General features: G+C 42.9%; 2 protein-coding genes across 8 annotated transcripts; one reads left to right on the forward strand and one right to left on the reverse strand.

Moving 5' to 3' along the window:
• OSER1 (oxidative stress responsive serine rich 1) lies at positions 1-12,060 on the reverse strand. 4 transcript variants are annotated; one of them, XM_081917272.1, is made up of 5 exons: positions 7,921-7,986; positions 5,848-5,937; positions 4,760-4,856; positions 1,715-1,825; positions 1-787 (listed from the first exon to the last, which is right to left on the reverse strand). In XM_081917272.1, the coding sequence occupies exons 3-5, from the start codon at positions 4,819-4,821 to the stop codon at positions 109-111; spliced, it is 852 nt and encodes a 283-aa protein (XP_081773398.1). In that variant the 5' UTR covers positions 4,822-4,856; positions 5,848-5,937; positions 7,921-7,986; the 3' UTR covers positions 1-108. The 4 variants fall into 4 exon arrangements, with proteins under 4 accessions (XP_081773398.1, XP_081773399.1, XP_081773400.1 ...); XM_081917273.1 differs by having other exon boundaries at positions 5,848-5,934; positions 7,921-7,959; XM_081917274.1 differs by lacking the exons at positions 5,848-5,937; positions 7,921-7,986 and adding an exon at positions 11,931-12,060.
• LOC309373059 (oxidative stress-responsive serine-rich protein 1-like) lies at positions 8,088-21,828 on the forward strand. 4 transcript variants are annotated; one of them, XM_081917265.1, is made up of 5 exons: positions 8,088-8,170; positions 17,384-17,506; positions 18,769-18,873; positions 19,308-19,943; positions 21,598-21,828. In XM_081917265.1, the coding sequence occupies exons 2-5, from the start codon at positions 17,430-17,432 to the stop codon at positions 21,674-21,676; spliced, it is 897 nt and encodes a 298-aa protein (XP_081773391.1). In that variant the 5' UTR covers positions 8,088-8,170; positions 17,384-17,429; the 3' UTR covers positions 21,677-21,828. The 4 variants fall into 4 exon arrangements, with proteins under 4 accessions (XP_081773391.1, XP_081773389.1, XP_081773388.1 ...); XM_081917263.1 differs by having other exon boundaries at positions 8,097-8,237; positions 17,386-17,506; XM_081917262.1 differs by lacking the exon at positions 8,088-8,170 and adding an exon at positions 12,105-12,309 and having other exon boundaries at positions 17,386-17,506.
• The last annotated feature ends 2,858 nt before the right edge of the window (positions 21,829-24,686 follow it).

Raw genomic sequence — 24,686 nt, forward strand, 5'->3', positions numbered from 1 at the left:
TGTGATGCAAAGTGTCTTTATTACAAGCACAGAGAGCAACTGCTTCTGAGATGGAGTGTGACCAAGGGCAGATACCAAAAACCCTTTGTTCATTTGAGCCCACTGTTGTCAGGTGTACATCATTTCTGCCATGTGGGACATTTTCTTAGGGATATACAGGAAATACTCCATGTACCCTGAAAGATCTTCAATTGTCACATCATCCACATGAGCCCTGGCTTGCTCAGAGCAAGACCTGAGAGAGCTGGAGGGAGTTCTTGATGGCAAAGGTTGGGAACTGTCCTGCACATGTGGTGGTCTTTTAGGTGCAGACTGGGGAGAATTTTGTGGGCCAGAAAACATGTACACTTTCATGTCCTGCCACCGCTTACACTGGCAGGCCCTGTCTACACACGCACAGAGTTTCCCTTTATTTTGCTCAGACACAGATTGGAAATCAGAAAGATCTGTGGCCTTTAGAACGGCTGAAGTAGGAAAAACACCACTCTCAAGTTTGTTCTTAGGCATTTCAACCATGGATGCCACAGAATGCTGAGCACCCTTTTGTTTCTCGCCAACATCATTGAGGGGGTGACTGGCCTGTTCATTCTTAGAGAACTCCTTTGGTGTTGACACATCCGGGTCACTGCTGCTTTCAGAAGTGTCAGCTGGGTTCTTGTGCACTGGCTGGTTACAATGCAGCATTTTCGTGGTATAATGGATAAACTTAGGAGGATGGAGTACTGGAGACTTTGACCGCCGCCGACGCTGTGTTCTCACTGTTCCTCTCAAAGGTTTCCTCAAACACCTAGAAGGTGAAAATTCAAAAGTTAATACAGCATAAATGGTCATCCAGCTCTCTCTAGTCACCCTATGCTGCAATTTACGAAGAAGTGAGTGTTTAACAACTTTTCAACTTTCCTATATGGATCACATGGAATGTGCCTACATTATACATCCAGACCCATGTGCAAATAATGTCATCAAACACCTAAACGGCAGAATAAGGGGGTCATCATGCCACAGCATACATATAGTTTTAATACCTACCTAGAACTATTCTAAGGCAGGTAAGAAAACTCAGCTGCATGTTAGTCCTAGTACAGTATAGTTTACACAGCTCAGAGCTGTGGGCCTAAGAAGAGCCCCTATCATCACACTTAATGCCTTCAAGAGTGGGATCCAATGTAGTGCCAAGGCATTCGTTCATCAGTGCAAGGATTTCTCCTTGCGCAATGGAGAGTTGCTCTTTTGGTGGAAGGCATACATTTTACACATAAATATATATCCTTCTAGAATCTGAATGCAACACGGGATGTTTCTGCAGCTCCCCTTCCAATCCCGTTGAGGCAATAATGTGTTGTGTAAGTAGCAGTCCCCTGATTTGGAAGAAGACACCACCCTGATAACAGCAACTTTTCTGCCAATAGACATGTAAAAACCAGTTATCTGTTTTACAATTATGTGAAGGGCTAGAGATTATCTGAACAATAAGACACGTGGCAGTTTCCCCTGCCCTCCTCCTGGGGAACAGGAACATGCCTCAGCTGCAGTGGTCAAGTGTGCTACTACTTGATGAAACCTCTTTCACATCTCTTCTTTGCTCCCAAGTCATCATCTTCAAGCTCCAGCCTCTTGGTATTTATAAGCAGCTCCAGGAGGCCATGTTCAGGCAGAAATCCTTAGCATTTCCACATTTGACGTAGTTCCATTAATCAGAACCAATTCATCTTACCAATGCCAGCTCTCTTTAGATGCACACACAGACTTCACCTTGGTTTCATCTGTAGTTTTTACAAGTGCTCTTGGAGACACCCCCTCATTTACAGGAAGAGAAGCAGTGGATCTAAAACAAGGAAAAATACAGGCTGTCGTAAATTTGTAAGATTGTTCTATTTCCCTCAATAGAGCTTAATTTCTGTTAAAGTTCTGACCTTGTCTTCCATTGTTCCTTGGCTAACTTATGAGGGCATTCCAATACCCACACTAAATCATCAATATATTACCCACACTCGGCTCCTTTTTGTATTTTGGCCAGCATGCTAGTTTGGACAAGAACAACCTGACCAACAGTGTAAAGCCAGGATGCAAGGGGAAGAAGTCCCGTAATAAAAGGTGCCCTACAGGTGTTCAATCACAATTCCCATCATCCCTGACCACCAGCCTTGCTGGCTGGGGCTGATGGAATTCCAACAGCATCTGGAGGACATCACATTGCCTACCCCTGCCATAACATATGAGTTAAATTCCCCCAATCATGTGTGGTCCAGAAGGGGTCATTCCCTGAATACGCAGAAGGAGCAGTCAAGTGTGACTAGATAGCCATACCCCGAGAAAGCATGGTGCCAACCTGCATACCCCATTACACTTTCCTGCAGCTGCACTTAAAAGGCAAAAACTGCTGGCCTAACCAAGTAAACCTTTCTAAGCTTTCCAGGGATTTACCCAATCACTGTACTCAAAAGAAGCAAAAGAGATCATGGAGCAGATGAGTAATTACTTAACCAACGAAAAGTTTTTGGTGGTATTAAAAAACTGTAGTTCTAAGCTCTATCATAAAATCCATCAAGACTCTATGTCTCATTCACAAAAACTCTTTAGTACTCCCTATTTCACTATGTTTTGTCATGCTTCTTCAGTAATTTCATGGTTCACCCCAACTGGCCTCATCATATTCCATTTCTACAAAGCATCCAAACACCATGGAAAAGCTAGGGATGGATATACTTTTATCACATAGTTGTAAAACCTAAACCAGGTCAATTAAGATGAAACTGTCTCATGAAGGCCACTAATCTCCTCCAATGAGGAGTGTATTACAAACTAAAAATTGGTGATCTGCCGGATCTGAAGCTATACTACGAAGCATCGTGCCTTTGCTGGTTAAAAGAATGGATTAAACTTAAAAATACAAAACTCTTGGATTTGGAAGGATTTGACAACAGATTTGGATGGCACGCATACCTTTGGAAAGAAAAGAAGAAGGGATACAAAACTTTTGAAAATCACATCTTCCGGAAATCGCTATGGGAAGTTTGGGACAGATATAAAAACATATTGGAAGGGGGGGTGCCACATTGGCTATCACCACTAGAGGTTATGGGGGTCAAAAAAGTTAATATGAGAAGCGATTGGATTACCTATGGAGACTTAGTAGAGAAAGAAGGAGGAAAGTGGAGATTAAAACCATATGAACAAGTCAAAGAGCATGTTTTTGATTGGCTGCACTACCATCAAATAAATGAAATGTTCAAAAGGGATGTGAAAGAAAAGGGGTATAAAGAAAAAGATTCGAGATACCAAACAGAGATAGTGAACAGCGACTCCAAAACAATTTCCAAAATGTACAAAATCTTGCTGGAATGGCACACAATAGATGAGGAAGTGAAAGTAGTAATGATTCAGTGGGCCAAAGATTTAGGATACAATATAGACTTCGACGACTGGCAGAAAATATGGAATGAGAATTTGAAATTTACGGCATGTACCACACTAAAAGAAAATGTAATGAAGATGGTTTACAGGTGGTACATGACACCAGCAAAATTGGCAAAAATGTATAAAACCTGTAACAAATGCTGGAGGTGTAAGGAGAAGGAGGGTACGTTCATACATATGTGGTGGGACTGTAAAAAAGTAAGGGGGTTCTGGGAAGCTATATACAACGAACTAAAGAAAATACTAAAATACAGTTTTGCTAAAAAACCAGAAACCTTCCTTCTAGGTATAACAAGAACGGATATAAGTAGGAGAGATCTTAAACTGTTTCAATATGCTACTGTCGCAGCAAGGACACTGCTAGCACAAAGGTGGAAACAAGAAACGGTTCCGACTTTAGAGGAATGGAGGTCAAAACTAATAGATTACGCAGAGTTAGACAAATTAACGGGGAAAATTAGATACAAAAAGGACCAGAATTTTATTGAGGACTGGGGGAAATTTACAGAGTATTTGGAAAGTATATGTGAGGATAGTACAACGCTAGCGTGTTTTAAAGAGGCTTTGTGAAAGTAGAAGGAGTATTGTCAAAAGGCAAGCAAAGATAGAAACATAATACTTAATGGCAATATAAAATTAAGGAATGTGAAGAGAGGATTGGAAATACGAAAGATTGTCAGAAAGGTTGGGGGAGGTCCAAGTAAGGCTAAATATGTGATATATAAATGGATTTGTTTATTGCTTTTTATGGAAAACTTTAATAAAAATTTATACATAGATAAAAATTGGTGATATTACTGCCAGAGAGTACTGCTTACAGTTGATGTGTATCCAGTAAATAGCCCTGTATGCTCCCTATGTCACTTGTGTTTGTAAGTCGCTTTGAGTCATTTTTAGGAGTAAAGCAGCTAATGATAATAATCAGCTACATTCACATAATGCTAAGCCATGGTTTGTTTTAACCATTGTTTGTTCAACAAACCACAAATCAACTCTCAGAAGAACAGGCTACAGTTTGTTACTTGAGACCTTGGCTCGTTGTCCAGCAGCTCTTTGTCCTATGCACTGTAGTTTGATGAGAGTCTGGGGCAGGATGGGCAAACCATGGTTAAACAAGGCTATTGGGCTTGGAAATAAGCTAACTACAGTTAAAAACAAGATTACGCTTTGGCTCAACAAACCATGGCTTGGTGTTATGTGCTAACTAGACCAATATCAAACTTCACTCAAAAACCATGGCAGCAAGAATTTTTTCAAAGCAAACTGCAATCACAAAGCCATTTCATTTCCCACATTGTGCAGCCAAGTTTTGCTCTTAATACTAAAAATTACATTAACTTACCCTTCTGAGTCTACTCTTAGCTTTTTGAAAGCTGCCTGGAGATTCTCTTCTATCTCCAACATTGTTAGAGAACGACCCACTGCTTCCTCTCTGCAAGCTAAAGAAAAGAAGAAAAATAAGCATGTGAGAATAAAATGGAGGCAACTAATGTTATACAGAAATTCATACTAGATTTGACTAGTGACAGCGATCCCGGCTCCATGGTATTATCAGGAAATGCAACAAGACTTATAAATAGCAATTTAATAGTGTTTTCACACAAGGCACTCAAATCCTGTTGGAGAAGCCAAAGTTGTCAGAAGGCTTATACACCAATCTACTACACTGACCAACAGTTTTAAGTTCTGGTTGCTGTGCAAGAGCTGACCAAACTTCTCCAGGGGGAAAAATGACACCTCAAAGGATCACTTCATACATTACTTGTAGGGCTGCTTCACCATTCCTACAGGAAAGGCAATTATGTGTAGGAATTAACATGTTATGCATATATAGGCCATACGATACAATAATCCTACAAATGTTTAACTTCCTGATTCCTATCTAGGTATTGTCCCATTCTGGAATTTTGCAGTGTAAGAAGTTAATGCATAGAATGTTCAGTTGTGTGGACACTTCTGGGGGGGGGCAAGAATAATACAGAAAAGAGCCTTGAGACTCCAGTCCAGGTATAGTCAAACTTGGCCCTCCAGATGTTTTGGGACTACAACTCCCATCGTCCCTAGCTAACAGGACCAGTGGTCAGGGATGATGTGAGTTGTAGCCCCAAAACATCTGGAGGGCCCTAGTCCTACGTACATTTATTAAGGAGTCCCACCGAATTCAGAGCTTTCCTGGCAAGCCTGTGGAGGTGGAGCTGCTGTGCAGTCAGTTTGGCTTGTGATCTCCATCTAACTGAAGCCCAGAGCAAGAGGCTGTTCTCCATTTTGTGGAAATCTTGAGCACACATATGACTACACTGTTGGTATTCTTTGAACACCTCCTGACAGAAAAGACCATCATTGTCCTTAACAGTTTTCCCAAATACCATTTTGAGGAGCAGGGTTTTTTAAAGGATAAGGTAGTTCAGAAAAGCAAAGCTATACAAATACCATATTATGAAGCAAAAATATTCATTTGGTGATCCTTTATCGAGATCTGAACATCTGTCACAGGTCCTGTGTGGTAACGTTCATCCCCTTCTTTAAACAAAAAATATAAACTAGAAGTATGTTTCTTTCTTGCAGTGTTGATTACCATAAATATTCCAATCTTTTACTGAGCTTAGTGCTTATTTCTGAAGTTTTGCAGACTACATATGGTCAGATCTCCTAGTGGCCCAATTCAAATTTCTCCTAGTGGTCCAATTCAAACCTAACAGTATAAGCCCATTTAAAAACTACACAAATCTCAAGCTTAAATGTTTACCTCTCTTTGTTCAACACATGCCAGGAAAAGGCAGGAAGCACACACTTCCTGGTTTAAAACTAACTGCAGTTTGCAATTTTATTAAAACAAGGAACTTCCATCAATCAAACTATTGATTTATTGGAACAAAGTAGAATAAGCAACTAGAATGATCATGGCTTACTTCAATAAGCCATATTTTAAACCAGCCACAGATTGTCCTTATCAGAGATTATGACAAACCACAGCTGGTTTTTTAAACTCAGAAATGGAAGCTTCAAATCTGTTCCTCACAGCTGCACCAGAGGGATCAGGTGTCAGGTCACAAGGCAGGGAAGCAGCCAAACCTGAGACCTGCCTCACTCCTTCACAGTGCTGAACTATATTATGTTGCTATATCTAAATCAAACCTTTTCTTAGGTTAGAAGCAGCCATAGAGAGGGATTTGGATTGGGCTTCAATGCTAGGGATGGGATTTAAAAAAAACACAAACCAACATTTCTTCCTCTATCATTTCTCCCCAACTTAAATCACCCATCCAATTCAACCCAACCCAACAAGTTGCTATTAGCACCAAAAGGGAATAGACAATCCAAGGCTCTCCTCAAAGCTGTTTAAGCACCACAGACAAGACACTGGGATGCATGCAGGACATCATATCTTGTATCGATCTGGCGTTATTGCTTCTTGCAACAATCCAGCTCTGTGTATGTTTACTGTGAATCAAATCTCGCTAAATTTGACAAGGCTTACTTCAAAATAAGCATGCATAAATCTGCAGCCAGCATTGCTGGAAATGGTTGCAATTCCATTACCTTGTAGTGATTGCACTGCTACATTCATATTCCCTTCTAGTTTGTCAATATTTTCCAAACAACTGGTGCATATTGATACTACTTTAGAAATACTATATTACTATACAGGTAGTAAAAACAATCCTGTTTACAGGAGAGATTAAGACCTTCTTAAGCCAGTGACTTTGATTATTACCGTAACTCTAAATCTCACTGATGTGGTAAAACTTCTTAGACAGTAGGCTGAGACACACATGATGAAATGCTAACTCATACAGTCCGGTTGGTATGGAAAACTAGATCTCAGAGAGTAGTTCCTTAAGCCTACCAGTGGCAAACATTAGTCATTTGAGCCCTCATTTGCAGTGTACAGATCCAGAATATGGTTAGTCTCGCAGTGAAAACAAAACTTTAATTTCAAGTAAAAAAATTAACCACAATATGACTAACTTAGAAAGAAGGAAGCAAGTGTCACTGATTCTCAGTGTCTTATATTGAGACCCTATGCATGATACCTTTTATATTAATAGCCATGCATAGGGCATGATCCAATGCAGCATGTGCAACAGGGCTTCTCTTCTCCTTGCTCTCCTCTTCCCTGCAGCCCTCCAAACCTGCTCCAGAGTTGGGGAACCTCTGGAGATTTTGGCAGCACACAGGGAAAGAAGAAAGCTAGCTTGTTGTGCAAGTAGATTTCCATTGCATTAGGTAGACAACATTGGATGTCTCCCAGAGAAACTAAAAACAAGGTGGTATAAATATAATCTACGGAACTAACCATAGATATCAGCTCTAATTTTTCCATGCAGAAGGCACACAAAAACTATTTTAAAAATTACTAAAATGAATATTAGGTTGACACATCTAAGCTACCTACATATGCTCTAAAAAGAAAATGCTGGGGTGTTCAAATTTTGCAGCCCTCACATTTGTTGAAAAACTAAGATAAAGGCAATAAGATGAAAGTGGCAGAAAAATGCTCACTTGGACAGAACTCCCTCCCTGCTCCACTCAGCTGATGTTTGTTTGCTCTGAAATGATTTCATTCAGACATGTGCCTTAGCTACTTGCTTGACAAATGTCATTGTGACACATCTAGAAGGATGGAAGTGTGTCATAATGTATTTGATGTACGTATTAAGTGTTGACTCAGGCAACAAGGAAGACACAAAAGGAAGTGATGAACTACAAGACTGCTTTCTGAATTCCTATCTGCCATACAGATGGATTACAAAGTTACATAAAACTGCTTGTCTTTCGCAGAAAACTTAATTGAATACTGGACCCTCTGAAAGCCTGAGGCAAGCTCTCACTTTTTATTATTCACAATGAAGATATAAAAACAGAAGTGTATATACTTTCTGCAAATCATGGTTAGTAGCAGTAATAATACTTTATGAAGCATCTCAAAAATTAGGTACTGTACTGTTAAAATGAGAACAAATCCTGTGTGTGGGGTTACTATAAATATAATTATAGATGAAGGAAAAGGAGAGACAGAAATTAAAAGTTAAAAGTTAATAATATATCAACTTCCAGATAATTTAAACTAAACCTTCACACAATGGGCTGATGGCACCATGAGCAAGCTCTGGACTTTCACCCTAAGCTGAACTGTGATTTAGTGACAACTATGGTTTGTTCCACCAGCAGTGTTAGAAGGTAAAGGTAAAGGGACCCCTAATCATTAGGTCCAGTCGTGGCCGACTCTGGGGTTGGGGCGCTCATCTTGCTTTTTTGGCCGAGGGAGTACAGCTTCCAGGTCATGTGGCCAGCATGACTAAGCCGCTTCTGGTGAACCAGAGCAGCACACGGAAACGCCGTTTACCTTCCCGCCAGAGCGGTACCTATTTATCTACTTGCACTTTTGACATGCTTTTGAACTGCTAGGTGGGCAGGAGCAGGGACCGAACAACGGGAGCTCACCCCGTCACGGGGATTCAAACCGCCGACCTTCTGATTGGCAAGTCCTAGGCTCTGTGGTTTAAACACTAGGAGACAAATGGCTCCTGAAACCTGGGTTACAGAAACAAAAACAGAATGGCTAGTCACCATTTTTACCCAACGCAGCAGCACTTTCCATTTATTTTTTCAAAACAGTTCTTAATTGGACATCACAAACTAAACGGTGCTCAGCCTCAGCAATAGTGGCCAACCATAAGTATTTATAAATTCTGTTATGTTTGTATGTATGCATGTGTATCTCTTAGCCCAAAATGTTATACTGCAGCTTCAGCAAGTACTACAGTCAGTTAAATGTCTGTTATATAAAAATTCTTGGAAAAACAGGCCTAACAGCACAACCATAACCATTTCTACACAGAAATAGATACTACTGAATTCAAAAGGGCTTATACCCAGGCCAATAGGATTGGGATTGAAACCTATTTCATTATTTTTAAGCAGTAACTGTTCTTTTACAATATGACATTTATCATTCCATCTGTGAGGACAGATGTGATCTGAATCTGATAGTTGTTTGAGGGATATTGTCTGCAAAAATATGTGAAAACAAAATTATTTATTTTGTATTTGATAGATCTGACTTTTATCCAGACCCATAAAGTGTGGAAAATGTATATGGCTATAGTTGGACACACAGATTTAAAAAACTGTGGGGGGGGGGGGAGAGATGCAGTTTCTAGCAAGTTAGCATGTGGTCTGATACTTAAGAGAACCATGATACAACTGCATATGATTTTTGCTGCAGAAAGGTTGATTTCCTAATCCAAGAAATGTTTGGTATTTTTTTAAAAAATAGACACTTTCCACATTGTAACAAAAACTTTGCTTATTTTAATTCCTTTTCTCTGCATTACCACTACTTGATACATTCAGCTATCTTTTTCCTAATGTTTTCAAAAACAGAAAGCCAAACAATCACACTCAGACCCAACTGACCCAAGTTATCATGTTCTGGCTCACAGGCCAAACTGGGCCTGACAGGACCAAGCAACTGGCCAGGGTCATTTCAGCGTAGCCATGCCCACCTGACCTAACAGGCAAGGGCAAGTAAAACCTGGCTCAGCCTAAAAAGGTTTGCAGGCACCACCAGCCAGCTGACTGATGGCGCCCAAAAAGCCCTATGCAAAGCATTCCAAAGATAGCCCTTTTGAAGGGTGTCAACAATACTCCAAGAAGCCCTTATCAAGTTAGTGCTTTAAAGTAACAGGTAGGGAGCCGTGTTGGTCTGCCGTAGTCGAAACAAAATAAAAAAAAATTCCATCCAGTAGCACCTTAGAGACCAACTAAGTTTGTTATTGGTATGAGCTTTTGTGTGCATGCACACTTCTTCAGATACGAAAGCTCATACCAATAACAAACTTAGTTGGTCTCTGCTACTGGACGGAATTTTTTTTATTTTGCTTTAAAGTAGGCTTTTAAAAGTCGCCTGCTATTAACTGACTGATAGGTGGGGGGCTCCACCTACCTGTCAAACTTGGCCCACAGCAGGTGGAGATAACCATCTGGCAAGTTGGGCCAATTTCTGTAATAACAGAATGACGACCAAGTGAAGCCCGACCTTTATTTGAGACAAACCGCAGGATGAATGTTAGTCGATTGCAGGGCTGTTTTGACACCCTGTGTGTCCAGTCGGGAAAGCAGTGGGCAAGCTTCTCTCACAAGAGGAAATGTTTAGCCGCTGCACGCGCCTGCCCTGTTGGGGAACCAGGCATCAGAAAAGCAGCCGGCAAGCCCCTCTCACAAGAGGGGACATTTTGCCACTGTGCACACCTGCCCCTTCAGGGGAAGCAGCCAGCGCCCGCCTGCTAACCCTACACCCATCCCTGCCACCATCCCTGGGTGGTAGATCACTGCCAGTTTTTATATTGGAACGTAGATCAAAGCCGACTTTAAGTCGGACATGCCTGCCCTAGACAAAGCAGGTTAACACCTCCTAATCTTAGTTTCACAATTACTCTAAATGCTTATACTGCACCAAGAACAAGGAGTAACTGTGCTAGCCTGTTGCAGCCCCCAAACATTGAAGGCCCTTGTGGCTCCTTAAGGAGGCATGAGTTTTGGCCATAAAAGGCTATTTGTCAGTTTAGATCTGTGGCAAACATTTTAAAAATGCCACAATGAAAATGTCTGCCATTAATAGCTAACAAAATTTCAAATGAGAAGCTAGTCCCACAGAAGATCTCAGTTCACTCAATCTGCCTGTCCCCATTCGCTGGTAGACCAACACTACTAACCGAAGTACTCATAGAACCTCAAAGCAGTTTAGAAAAAAGATAAAACATTAAAAAGACAAGCATAATTTTGAAACGTAAAATTCTTCTTACAGATCTGGGTGCGGGTATCATGTGGCACCTGTGAACGTGTAAACGTACCAATACTTCCGTGTCTTTGGAGCCCCTCAGTGTGCGCTGCAAGCTCAACAGCCTTTTAAGGTTCTGCGTTTTAAGGTTTCTGCGATGACGGTTCTTGCTCTTAACGCACTACAGTGGTACCTCGGGTTACATACGCTTCAGGTTACATACGCTTCATCTTACAGACTCCGCTCACCCAGAAATAGTGCTTCAGGTTAAGAACTTTGCTTCAGAATGAGAACAGAAATTGTGCTCCGGCGGCGCAGCAGCAGCAGGAGGCCCCATTAGCTAAAGTGGGCTTCAGGTTAAGAACAGTTTCAGGTTAAGAACAGACCTCCGGAACGAATTAAGTACTTAACCCGAGGTACCACTGTACTGATGAGCGCTAAACGGCACATTAACATTCCCGAAACCGCCAGGGAAAGCTTTGCCAGTGGAGCTTCTGCCTGCTCTTATCTGTAGGGAGCGGCGGCGGCGAAGCTGGACTAGCGAGGCAAGGCGGTCGAGGAGCCCCGTCGAGGCCTCCGGGGCCACGGAAAAGTCGTCGCCGAGCACCTGGCGCAGTGACTCAGCAGAAAAGAGCCGCCCTCGACAGACAGGACCCGGCGCCGCGGAGCTTCGCTTCCCCTGAGGAGAGAAGGGAGGGAGGCGAAGGCGGCCGGAAAGGACCATACTTACTCGGCGGACGAGGAAACGCGGAGGCCCCACCACCACCGCCCCCCGAAACAGAACTTCGGACGTTTCGTTTCCCGCGCGGCGAGCGCTGCCGCTTTTCCTGAGGGAGCGACGCGCGAGTGACCCGGATGCAGACGAGCCTTCCTTTAGGAATCAGTGAGGGCGCTAGAAAGCAAACTCGGACCTAGCGGCAGCGTTGCGCATGCGCCGCGTCGCCGAGCGCGTCCTCGGTTACACAAGCGAAGACGCCGCCGGAATGCACACCAGGACAGCTGCAAACGCGCGGGAAAGCCCCGCGTGTGCTAGGCGCATGCGCCCGTAGTGTCATCACTTCCTGTTGATTTTTTGTTCACTTCCGGCAGTGGCTCCCTTGGCTGATCGGGTGAGTGGGTACCTGAAAGCGGGGAGGGGGCGCGATGAGGGAAAGAGGTTCGCGTCGCTTCAGGCGTTTCTTGGAGCCTGAGGGGGGAAGACGCTGTTGGGCGGGAGGGCTTCTTCCTCGACGGGATCTACTCCGGCGGGTCTCAACCGTCCCTTGTCGGTCTCCTGCGCCTTTCGCCTCAGCGGAGCCGCCTTCAGGGGAGCCGAACGGGGGACGGGCGGAGGACAGGACCCCGACCGAACGCCACTGCCGTCCACTGTGCCTGTTCTCTTATTCCCCTCAGTAGCCCTTCATATCCACAGAATTCCTACTTAAAGCCTAGATTTGCTCTTTCAACTGCTCATCTAGCTTAAAACAAGTACAGTGGTACCTCAGGTTAAGTACTTAATTCGTTCCGGAGGTCCGTACTTAACCTGAAACTGTTCTTAACCTGAAGCACCACTTCAGCTCATGGGGCCTCCTGCTGCTGCCACGCCGCCGGAGCACAATTTCTGTTCTCATCCTGAAGCAAAGTTCTTAACCTGAAGCACTATTTCTGGGTTAGCGGAGTCTTTAACTTAAACCGTGTGTAACCTGAGGTACCACTGTAAAGGGGCGTTGTGGGGATGGAGGGGCGGGGAAACATATTGACGCTTGCCTGCCTCATCTGTTCGCTAGCTCTAAAGTACTTGCCGATTTATCCTGACGCTCTCATATTTTAAGCACCTGTATATCCCCCCTCCTTTTTTTTAGGTATACCCGAATTGGTTTACAAAGTTCTATAAAATAATAATCCTCTCAGTAAAGAAGAATGCAGTGCAGCAGAAGTGGTTTAAGAGGGTTCTAGGCAAATTTCCCTGGAAATTTCCCTGTAAAAGCAGGGCGCCCAAAGAGAAAAAGGTCCTGTCCTGGGTTACCACCACCCTTCACTTCAGAAGTCGTGTAGGGTTTGACCTATAGCTTAATTTCATTTTTATGCTGCTCTTTAGTTGAGGGTCATTATAAGTTGTTGGTTCCCCCCCCCCAACCCACGCCCAACCAATTTAGTTCACTGTTGAGTTAAGTTGGACTGAGAAAGAGTAACTGGCTCATGGCAGAGTGTGGATTTGAACCTGGATCTTCCATATCTTAGTCTGGTACTCCTAACTACTGCCCTGTGCTGGTAAGAATTCGGTGGTACTTATTTCTGAGTACGCGTGCAAAGATCACGCTGCTAGGCTTCCAGTTAATCCTAAGTCTGAATTCCTAAGTTGTGATGACTTCAGGGGAAAACCATGTTTTTATAGCATGTGTATCCGCAGTACTTAGTTAATTGGGAACCACTGCTCTAGCAAACATTGCAAGGCACCAGGTTAAAAACAGCCTTTAAGGTGGCTCACATTGTCACAAAGACCCTGAAACCTTTGTTACGGCATGTTACATGCTAGCTTTCCATACCCTGATGCCCTCTTGGTTGTTTTTACCATATCCCTCAGCAACCCTGACAAGTGGCCAAACTGGTGGGTTGAAGAGGGTTGTAGTTCAAAGTACCTGGAGGGCATCAGGTTATGAGGAGTTGGCACATAACATGCCGTAACAAAGGTATAAGACTGTTGTTTTTAATGAAACAGATTTACCCTGTTCCACTCAAGAATAAAGTTTAAAAATTAAAAGTTTATAATCTAAGTTTATTCTTTACTTAAAGAGTTTTGTCTTCCCCTTCTTCTTTATAAGAGATTGATAAATGAAATCCATGAAGATCAAAATAACAGTTTTATGAAAAAGGATTTGGAAGTAGGGGAGCAGAAACGATGGCTGCATCCCTGCAGGCGAGGAGCAGTGCTTTTTCTGGTGGTACATGCCAGTACACCATATGGCACCTCTTTCCAAGAAGTCTGCAATGTTTGGCATACTAAGCACTTGAAAGTTAAGGTAGTTTGACCCATGCATCAAATGGTCCACTTTGTCCATCAGCACGAAGCAGAGTGGAGTCTGGCATACACTACCACTGCAGGTTGATAGTGAGAAGCAGCAGAACTCATCCCCACAAGTTCATAAACAACTACTATAAACTTATAAAGAAGTAATAAACCACCAATAAAAGTAGTGCATTAAATTAGTCTTTCCCAACCTGGGGTCCCCAGATGTTGTTGGGACTACAAATCCTGTCATCCCTAGCCTTCAGTACCAGTGGTCAGAGATGATGGGAGTTGTTCCTGTTTGCATCCGTCTGTCTTGGGAGGCACTGGAGGATGCCCCTTTGGGGATGAAGTCAAACTTTTGGAAGGTTGCAGCACTTGCTGTGGTAGTTGAGAACAATACGGGAGAGACATGTTTTGTTGCAGCTGGGGCAGATGAAGGTGCCCGGTTGTGCTGCTGTAGATGTACCATAGTGTTTCTTCTCTCTGCTCTCCTCCCAGCGGTCATTTCTCCTCTGGTCCCTGCTATGAATGCACAACCTGACTGCCTGTCTCCAGGCACTGCAATTGCAGGCAAGGGATTCCCCCACAGCAGCATTGATGTTGCCAGTCTTCATATCACGTTTGTAGACGTCTTTGTTTGCAGACATCTTTGTAATGCATAATCGGTCTGCTAAAGTGCCTAGTGCCTAAAGCCAGTGGTCCATAGAGCACATCTTTGGGGATTCTGCTATCTTTCATTCTGTGGACGTGACCAAGCCAGCATAGACATTGCTCTCCAACAATATATGGGAACCCAATAAATTCTCCGCTAAACTAAAAATATTCACAGGAGGAAACATTTAATGGAAACTAATAGGAGTTCTTCATGCATGGGTTGCTAGAAATTTCTCAAGACTCTTACACTATTGGTTCCTTTATGGGTTTTGGGAACTCTTCTAATATAAATGAATCACTATATTTTCATTCTGAAAGATAATCACTAAAGTTTGCAAAACTTCTTAGTTGACAGCCTTACTGGTCCTTTAAGATTTACACAAGTATTAAATGTTATTTCTGTACTTGTTTGCTTACAGAAATATAATTTCAGCTTGGGTGTCCTCAGCTGCAAAATTCAAATAACTTCCTTCTACGGCAAATCATTGTTTCTTTGAGCTGCTATATATACTCTATGACCATAAAATAAACCCATTAAGTACATTTCAAACCCTGTGTGTTGGCTCAAAGTTCATTATGTGCCCCATGTGTTAGCTGTAAAGAGTCAGTATTCGTATGGTTTGCAGTTTCTTGAAAAATAGAGGGTGCTTGCTTCAAGAAGTGTGGTGTCCATTTTCTCTGTGTGTGAATTTTACACGCCTGACTTCATAACAGACTTGTTAATCATGTACGACTATGTTTAGTAGGACTAGCTATTTGCTTAGAATACAGCATGCAGATGGGGCATAATCTTTGCCCAAAGGGCTTAGAACCCAAAGAAGGCAGATAGGACAAAGGTCAAATAAGATGACAGGGCTTGATACTTTGTCATTAATTAATCTTCAGCAATTTCTTTTAGCGTATAAAATGCAGCATGCTTTTGTAGGTTAAAGTGCTCCTTAAGTTAGCAGTGGTGTTGTATATAATAATCAGTCCTTCAGAAAGCACCAGCACCCTGATCCTGATGTAATTGTGTGTTCATCGCTGTGAGAAGCGGCTGCAAAAGCACTGTGTGGATGTCATTTTGCATGGGTATAAATCACTGTACTTTTTCAGAGCCTCCAATCAAGTAAGCTTTGTTCATTCCCACTTCTATGCCTCTGAATCCCATGATGCCTTCCGTTCTGCCCTACATGACAGTCACATGGAGCCATTCCAAAGTACAATAACATGAATAATACATCCTGTGTGTTTATTTCATACTTAGCTTGGATGGCATCTAAACAGTCAGAATGGGGAAATGCTCATGGAAACACATTTAGTTTTGCTGGTGAATTAGACTTAAAGGATTAACTACACAATGGGGGTGGGACTCCTTCCTAAACTTAGTGTAGACTTGGTCTCTTTCACATTCAAATTGGGGTACAGTACTGCAATGCCCTCTATGTGGGGTTTTGCTTAAATACAACTTGGAGCTTCATTAATTGGTTTGCTAGAATCCTCAGCATTTTTCAAGTGGTCTGTTCTGGGGAACATTTGGGAACAACTGGACTCTACCCATATGAACCTACCAGGTCTTCATCTCAGGCCCTGGCTTTTTAGTCACCCTCTGTGTACCACAGCTTCAGATCTGGGCCATGGTGTCCTCAAAAGCAATATCAACAAAATTCACGTAAGGATATTTGTGTTTTGGTTAGGGCATTTTGTTGAGTATTTTCAATTGTCTCCTTGTACTGAGCAATATAGGGTCCCCTGTCGTCGTTTTCCCGTCCCCCCCCCCATATATGTGAATAGTGCCCATCTGACCTGTGAAAAATCTTTCTGCTTAGTAGCTTCAATCTTTCCAGTTTTTGAAGCATCTATTTTTTCAGCCCCGGTTCTAATCATAAATAGATTGCCTTGAATGTTGGCTTGTATGATAAATATTTTATTAATCTATTAAATAGATCCTCTCTCCAGTGCAATTAATTTGTGGCTAAAGATTGGTTTGGGAAAAGGGGGGAAATATTGTCTGTTGATTCTAGCCTATCCTTAGTGCTGTGTAGAAAAACTGAGTTGCAGCTAATGCTGGTCCTACTCAAGGTAGATTCATTTAAATTAATGGACATGGGTCTACTCTGAGTAGGATTTGGTTTGCTACAATCTAGCTTTACACGAAGGGAGAAATCCTTTAGGCTGCAATCCTAATTCAAATCCCACTTATTTGGGAGCAGGCCCTATTGTTGTTAATTCACTTTAATTGTCCCTTTACATCAGGCAACTTTTCACTTAATATTCGCGTAGTTCATTCCACTATTCTCTGCTGGAAATCAGCCCATGTGGCAAAAGGTTTCAAAGTAAAGCAGAAAATGTGTGCCTCGGTTGTCTTGAGTTTCCAGTAGAAATTGCCCATGGAATCCTTTTATCAAATAACGATTGATGTGAGTCAAAATGTGGTCTGAGTGCTGGATGATGGCGAATGAAGCAATATATTTAATTTCAGTTGTGTAGAGTTTTACTATATGCTTACTACACTTGGTGTTCTCCACATCAACACAAATTTAATTGATTTATTTTTTGTTAGTATTCATTATATGGCAGGCCCAATAACATTCTAACATTCTGCAAATGGACTCAGAAACTAAAGAAGGAGAGGAAGAGAGCCTGCAAACAGCTTTCAAAAAGCTGAGAGTGGATCCAACTGGGTAGGTAACAGCAGTCCTGTTTACTCTTCCTGTGTATTTGACTATTTTAGCATTGTATTAGTGTCTTTCCATTTTTATAGAATTGACTCTGAAGAAAGGCATCAGCATTACATTACTTCTATGCATCTATGAAAATATGGGTCTGATATTCTTATTGGTGTTTGGGCTGTTGTACCTGTAGAATAGCTAGTATTGTGGCTACTTTTTTGTTTGCAAGGAGAATGGCATGCCAAGCAGTGTTAGAAATTCCCTAGGCACATTTTGTGACTGGCTCAGATGCACTTGCAGCTATGTGGAGATTTATTGTATTTATATCCCACCTTTTTCTCCAAGGAGTACATGGTTCACTCCCCTCCTCAATTAATCCCTACAATGACCCTGTGAGGTAGGTTAAGAGGCTGTGACTGGCCCAAGGTCACCCAATGAGCTTTATGACTGAATGGGGATTTGAACCCTAACAGTGAAGCCACCCACTTGTCAGTCACATAACATCACAGTGATGTCACGTGCAAGGTGCTGCCAAAAGGGAATCTCTCTTCCTTCACTTTAGCAGCAGTTCCCTGCTACAACATGGTAAAAAAACACTCATCAGTTTTAGCAGAAGAGTCTGATCCTGACTTAGGGAGGTCTGTGTGTACAGTATTGGGATTCTCCACTTGAAAGAGATGGATTTTCCCTCATCATCTTAGCAGCGGATCCAGGTTTGCATGGAATCCCCTGCCAAAATGATGGTCTAGCAGGAGATTTTAGCAGGGAACAGATGCACACAGCCAAACTGAGCAGGATTTAACCCCTGCTTATCAGCTGTTGAGTGGGGGTTAAATCCTGCTGGGATCAGGTACCCACAGCAATGCAGAACCGAACCCCAGCCTCCTGTCAGCTGATTGACAGGTGGGTGTGGCTTGGAGAAAATGGCCTTGTGAACCAAATTTGTGGACCAGTATTGGCCTGCAGGCCAGATTCCCCACTCAGGGTCTACACTGACTCACAGCAGCTATCCTGACTTTAGGGCAGGGATCTTTTCCAGCCCCACTTAGAGATGTCAGGGGTTTAACCCGGGATCTTTTGCATAGAATACCACTGAGCGGCAGCCTTTTCCTTTATCTGTTTGTCTGTAGATAAGCAAGAAAATGGTGGGGAGATATTCCATTTTGTTTGCTAATATAGGTGGATAATCCTAAGGGGGACACCGTATGGGAATCAGCCTGTAGATACTTTGTGTTAGAATCATACTTTAATATGTCATTTGCCTCTTAAATCAGAACTTCTACATCTGTGAGTGACAGCATGGGATTGAGAGCTCCAGTCAGAGCTGCTGTTGATGGAGGCAGGCATCAAACCGTCTGTTCGAGAGAGAACTGGCATGGGTAAGACACTTCACTAGTAATTATGTTCAACACCTTTGAGTTAAACCCTTCTTTTATTTCCCAGTATTTGGCTATAATGAATGTTTAGCCAATAGGGTATAGCCTACTGTACTCCATTTCTCTTATCTTCTGTGGCTGCCTTTGTCTAATGTTTAGTTTGATGATAAGTTTAGCTTATACATGACAGGAAGAAAAGCCAAGGTTTGCAGTTAAGGCTGAAAAAGATAATGCAGTTTCTGATTAGTTTACAGTTGCATCATATTCTTCTTCTGGATTTGATATATATCGGGGGAAATTATCAGGAGAAAGCATGAGATGCAGCTGTTTCTTCCACAGAACTGCAGCAAATAATTTTAACAGACAACACTACCTTATTTTGGAGTGCATTTTGTTCCAGAGTCAGTTTCTGCTAACATTGCTGCTCTCTACTCCAGGTGTGCAAGGAAACCCTTGAGAGGGGCGACAAGACCGCAGCGCCGCAGGCGTTCTAAATCTCCTGTCCTTCATCCTCCCAAGTTTACATATTGCAGCATGAAGGCATCTTCCGCAAGTAACCAACTGAAGCACAAAAGCCAGATGGATTCTTCAAAGCACAAAATCGCTCCAGACCCCAGTGTTACAGAAGAGCCATATTTGGGAGGAAAGAGATGCCCCCTTTTCGATAGCAGCAACTGCAGGAGGGCCAGAGCAGAACAGCGGAGCACTTTCTCAAGGGAGCAGCCTTCAGAGAATTTGCGAAAGAGTTGTCCTGCTTTCTCTTTGACCTTTGAAACCAGCCTGGATCCTAGCCAACCCTCAGATTTCCAGTCACTCTCCAAGCTGAGTTACGAGAAGCAATGCCCTTGCGTGGACAAAGAATGTCAGTGCAAACCATGGCAAGCAATAGAAGCATACTCCTTTTCTGGTTTGCGGAGTGTCCTTTCGGAATGTGAAAAGGCAGTCCTGGAAGCACATTCGCAATCTTTGCCAAACCGATCGCATTCTGGGATGGGTTCATCAAGCTCTGCCCGGTCTTGTTCTGAGCAAGCTCGAGTCTTTGTGGATGATGTGACTATTGAAGATCTTTCAGGGTACATGGAGTATTACTTATATATTCCCAAGAAAATGTCCCACATGGCAGAGATGATGTACACTTGACATAAGAATCATGAGTTGGAAATTCAGTGGTGGTAGTGAGATGCTCCCTCAGTGCCATAGTTGGAAATGTGTCCGTTGTCATTGCTGTGTGTTTGATCAAATGTTTATTTGCGCCATACAGTGTAGTTTTTTAAATAAAGTGAAAAAGAGATAATATCCTCTGGCTGAGAGGTGCATAAGATTATCTTCAAGAATGTTCTTGGACAGAGTTTTACCCTTTATCAATTCTTTTGTTTTCAAAGTAGCCATCTTTTAAATATTGCTCTCTTTAAAATAACATTTACTGTGACTTGGATTATGTTTTAGCCAACCCATTTCAAAGGATTGAAATACTGAACTTCGTCCTTGCAGGGGGTTTTTTTTATAAAAAAAAAATAGGTAGAGCATACTGCTATACCATCTTGAACAGGAATGCCTAAGAAATGGTTTAGCGTAAGTCAGGGATGTGTAACACTCCTCTAAGCAACTTTTGCTAGTTTGAAACTCTTCTAGATTTCCTTAAATCCTTAGATGTTTGTCCTGTGGAAGATTCCCCAAATCAGTTTTTTGTTTTGCTTTGCATAAGATTTTTCTCACACTCCCCCAATCTGCCACCCATTTCTGTTTACCAGTCCACACCTGAAGTTTCTTGCAAATAATTTTGAAGTGATACAAATTTTCCTTGCACAGGTCTGGAAAGTGTTTATGCACTAATCCTTCAAGCCATTGTCCCACTGTAACTTTACTTGTCAGAGCATTTGTACTCCTTTGAAATTATTCATATACTTAATTTGTGAGGGCCAAAAGTGAAAATACAAGTTACTAATAGGGAACTCTAAGAAGACATTTTGCGTAAGCAAGCACGGGCTTTCTCCCAGTAGCCTTCTAATGGTCTTGCATGAAGATAGATGCTTTTAAAATGACTGAGAACAGATGAAAAAATCAATTGCACATAACACATATGCATAATCAGTTGGCTCTTGAAAGCTATTTACAATTTGAGAGATCTGCTATGCTTTTCTATTAGCACCTTTAAAAAGAAATAGAAATTATAAGTTGCAAATTATTAAGTCGGGATAGCTGACTAAAGTCAAGATCCCTTGATTTCCCCCCCCCCAGTTACCTCCCCCCCCACACTTTAGTGAATACATATTGCTTTTTGCATGCTTGCCATGAATTTTTACTATTGGTTTCTCAACTAGTGCCATTTTGTTCAGCGGTAGGGAACCATGGGGCCTCCATATGCTAATGTATGTGAGAGAAAAAGGATTGAATTGACTTCTTTGATTTCTTTCTGATTAGCAAATTTCCGCTGTATTTGAGCATCTCCTACACTATAGGGGAAATATACACTAGGATGGAAAGCAGAACCATTGGTTTGAGAGAAAACTTGACTTTGTAGCCATGGAAATCAAGCCTGTTTTACACCTAGCCAAAGTGGAAATCAAATCAAACCACTGCCAAAAGCACTGACCAGATAGCCCTTCCATTCCCATTTTTCTCGAGTCTGCCTTGCTATTGTATGATTAAAAGATAACCAGTGCTACTTGAAAGGAGTGTCTCAAGCACATAATCTGCTTTAGATTTATTGTCTCTTTCCCATTTTAGGACAGAAGGAGGGCAAGAAAAAACAGTTCTGGAACCAAGGATACAATGCAGTACAGCTAACTTCCCCTGGTTTGGTTAAGCAAGTGCTTCTCCTTAGCCCTAACTAAATATCAGAAAGTGTGGAGACAACAATACCTACAGCATTCTAGAGGACCAATGAAGCAGTCATTCAGAATTCAGCTTCCTACACTACTGTGTCTAATAAATAGCCACTAGATGGAGCTTTCAGAACACTGCTTAAGAATTTTTTTTTCTGGTCCCAACAACAGAACTTACTCAGAATTGTAGCTCTTTGGGTTTTTTCCAGATGACCTAAATCTAAAGCTGCACCATTTAATTAGTAGTGTTTGCATAAGGAGCTTCAAAAGAACATTGTCCGGACACACTGTTGCAGGCAATGAAAACCTATCCTAACGTTATTGCGTGGGGGAAGAGAATGTCAAATATTAGGCAAAAAGGAGAATTGTCTGTCCCTTATTTGCAGGCATTGTTGGTCAAAGGAGAAGGATGAAGTCTCCTTGAGTTTTGGAAATAGCTAGTAAAAACAATAAAAAATGTCAGTGCTACAGTATCCATTTCCTAGTTAAATGCAAAAATTGGGTTTTGAAAACACAAAGCCTGGAGCAAGATCTGAGAAAGTGGTGTCAATAGTTAAAAATTTGGCATTGAAATCCCAAGTTTTCAAAACTGATTTGTCAAACCTATATTTCAAGGAAATTCTAAAAAAGATTTCTGTGTTGATGGAGTCAAACCACAAGCCTGAATTCAAATAGAATGCTAAGCCAAACCATGGCTTGGCCTTTGGTAGCGCTGCAGGAGCAGAGGAAGCAATAGGAGCAGAGCAACAGCCACAATCTTCATTCCAGGAACCTGCATGTTTGCACTAAACTATGGTTGGGCTTAATGTTATGTACAAACCGGGCCAAAGATTGGTTCAAGGTCACCCGATGAGCATCCTCACTAACAAAAATGTGAACCTAGATCTTTCTGAATCCAGCGTATCTACCATGCCAGTGCATATGTATCTGTAAATTCTTTATTGGTTCATGTTGTCTGGAGCACCTCACCTTTCAGGTTACAAATTCTTCCATTTGGCTTGCACGCACATATATCAAGTCATTGGGATCCTTCCCGCAGGGCACAGCTGATGGTAGATGGTCCTGTGGGTGGAGGGGGCAGCCCACCTGGAGCAGGATCTAGTTTCTGATGTTCTCTTTGCCAGTCTGGTTCTCTCTTTTTGCCATCCTTTCCACAGAGTTGTTGGCCCAGGGGAGGGAGGGAGCACAGTCGTCCCACAGCAAACTGCTCTGCCCTTCTCACCACCTTTCCCAGTAGTTGAGCAGGCCATATGAAAATTTTGGTCTTAGGAAAACATCCTCTCCCCCTACCCCCATTGGAATAATACGCTGTTGCATGCCTGTGTGTTATTGGTAAAATCCGGGGTGTATGGGGTATTAGGGGAGGGGTGGCGCTGTGGGTTAAACCACAGAGCCTAGGACTTGCCAGTCAGAAGGTCGGCGGTTCGAATCCCCGCGATGGGGTGAGCTCCCGTTGCTCGGTCCCTGCTCCTGCCAACCTAGCAGTTCGGAAGCACATCAAAGTGCAAGTAGATAAATAGGGACCGCTCCAGTGGGAAGGTAAACAGCGTTTCCATGCGCTGCTCTGGTTCACCAGAAGGGGCTTAGTCATGCTGACCACATGACCCGGAAGCTGTATGTCGGCTCCCTCGGCCAATAAAGCAAGATGAGCGCCCCAACCCCAGAGTCGGCCACGACTGGACAGGGGTCCCTTTGCTTTTTACTGTTGTGATGTACAAGAGCCCCACAGGAATCATTCAGGAGGCAAGCTGTATTTTCAGCAAGGCTTTATTCAGTTGCAGTCTTGCAGCATTGTAAAGCAGTCTTTCTACATTCAGGATACACGGCATACAGGTGGAATTACATTCAAAGGAGAAGTCGTCACCTCTTCCCACCCCTACCAACTGAAGTGGGAAGCCAACCATGCCTCTTTATACTAGCTGGCAATGGAACAATTAGGCAATGCCCCATGTCTCCTGATGCTTAGTCATCACATGCTGCTGAGTCAGCATTCCCAATTAGTTTGATTCCTTGGTACCCACAACACCAACAGGTACTACCTTTGGTGGGGGGGGGGCATGTCATGCTGCTGGGGTAGTTTGTCTGTCTTTGATCCCTACCCTGCACTCAGCTCTCACCTGTGGCTCCTAGAAGCTGTCAGCATGCAACAGTGGCCACACCCTAGGATACGGCTTCGACTGGCTGGCTAAACCAGGTGAGGGCAGACAGTGGGTCTCAAACTCTCAGTTGAGTTTGGGACATCCCCTGTATGTGAAGACAGGCTCTGGCAGATCGAGCAGACAAGACCAATAGGGGGTCCAATGATCAAGAAGGCCATTTCTGCTGTAGAGGGAAATGAGGGGCACATGAGGCTCATCAACCTGGGAAGGTAGGCCATCTGGAAGAAGGAAAACTTTGACCCTAAACCTGCCTTGTGGGGTATCTTCGGGAGAAGAAAAGGCCAAGGAGTAAACAAATCTGGATCAGAGTCCCTAAGACGATGTTTCCTTATACACCTCTTTCTGGCAACTCTTGCAACCAAACATCTCCTTTCCTTTGGACCACGTCAGTGAGGCTGAAAGGGGGTCTCATCATCTGGGCAGCCCAGGACCTCCATACACACTGCCCAGGCTTGCACCCCGGGGAGGTCACTTTGGTGCTCCGGACTTCACCCCCGGAGACGCACGCCATTGTCGCCCAAGACAGACAGATGCCAACAATCCAGGACCACTTTGCAAATAATGCTTAAAGGCAAAACGGAAGAAAACAAAGTTTCCCACAAAAACTACAGCTCTGTTGGTTAAGAGTAAAGATCAGCTAGCAAAGAATTAGAAGTTTGTGGTTTTAAGTGGCATGAGAACGTTAGCCACAGCATTTTGTTGGTGCCAACTGCTCCATGGATGTAGGACACTATAAAGAGGTGTTAGGAACCTAGGAAACTGCCATATAATGAGTCAAACAATTGGTCCATTTAGCTCAGTATTGTCTACACAGACTGGCTGTGGCTCTCCA

Source organism: Podarcis melisellensis, assembly GCF_964234715.1.
Source record: "Podarcis melisellensis genome assembly, chromosome: 6".
Taxonomy (NCBI): Eukaryota; Metazoa; Chordata; class Lepidosauria; order Squamata; family Lacertidae; genus Podarcis; species Podarcis melisellensis.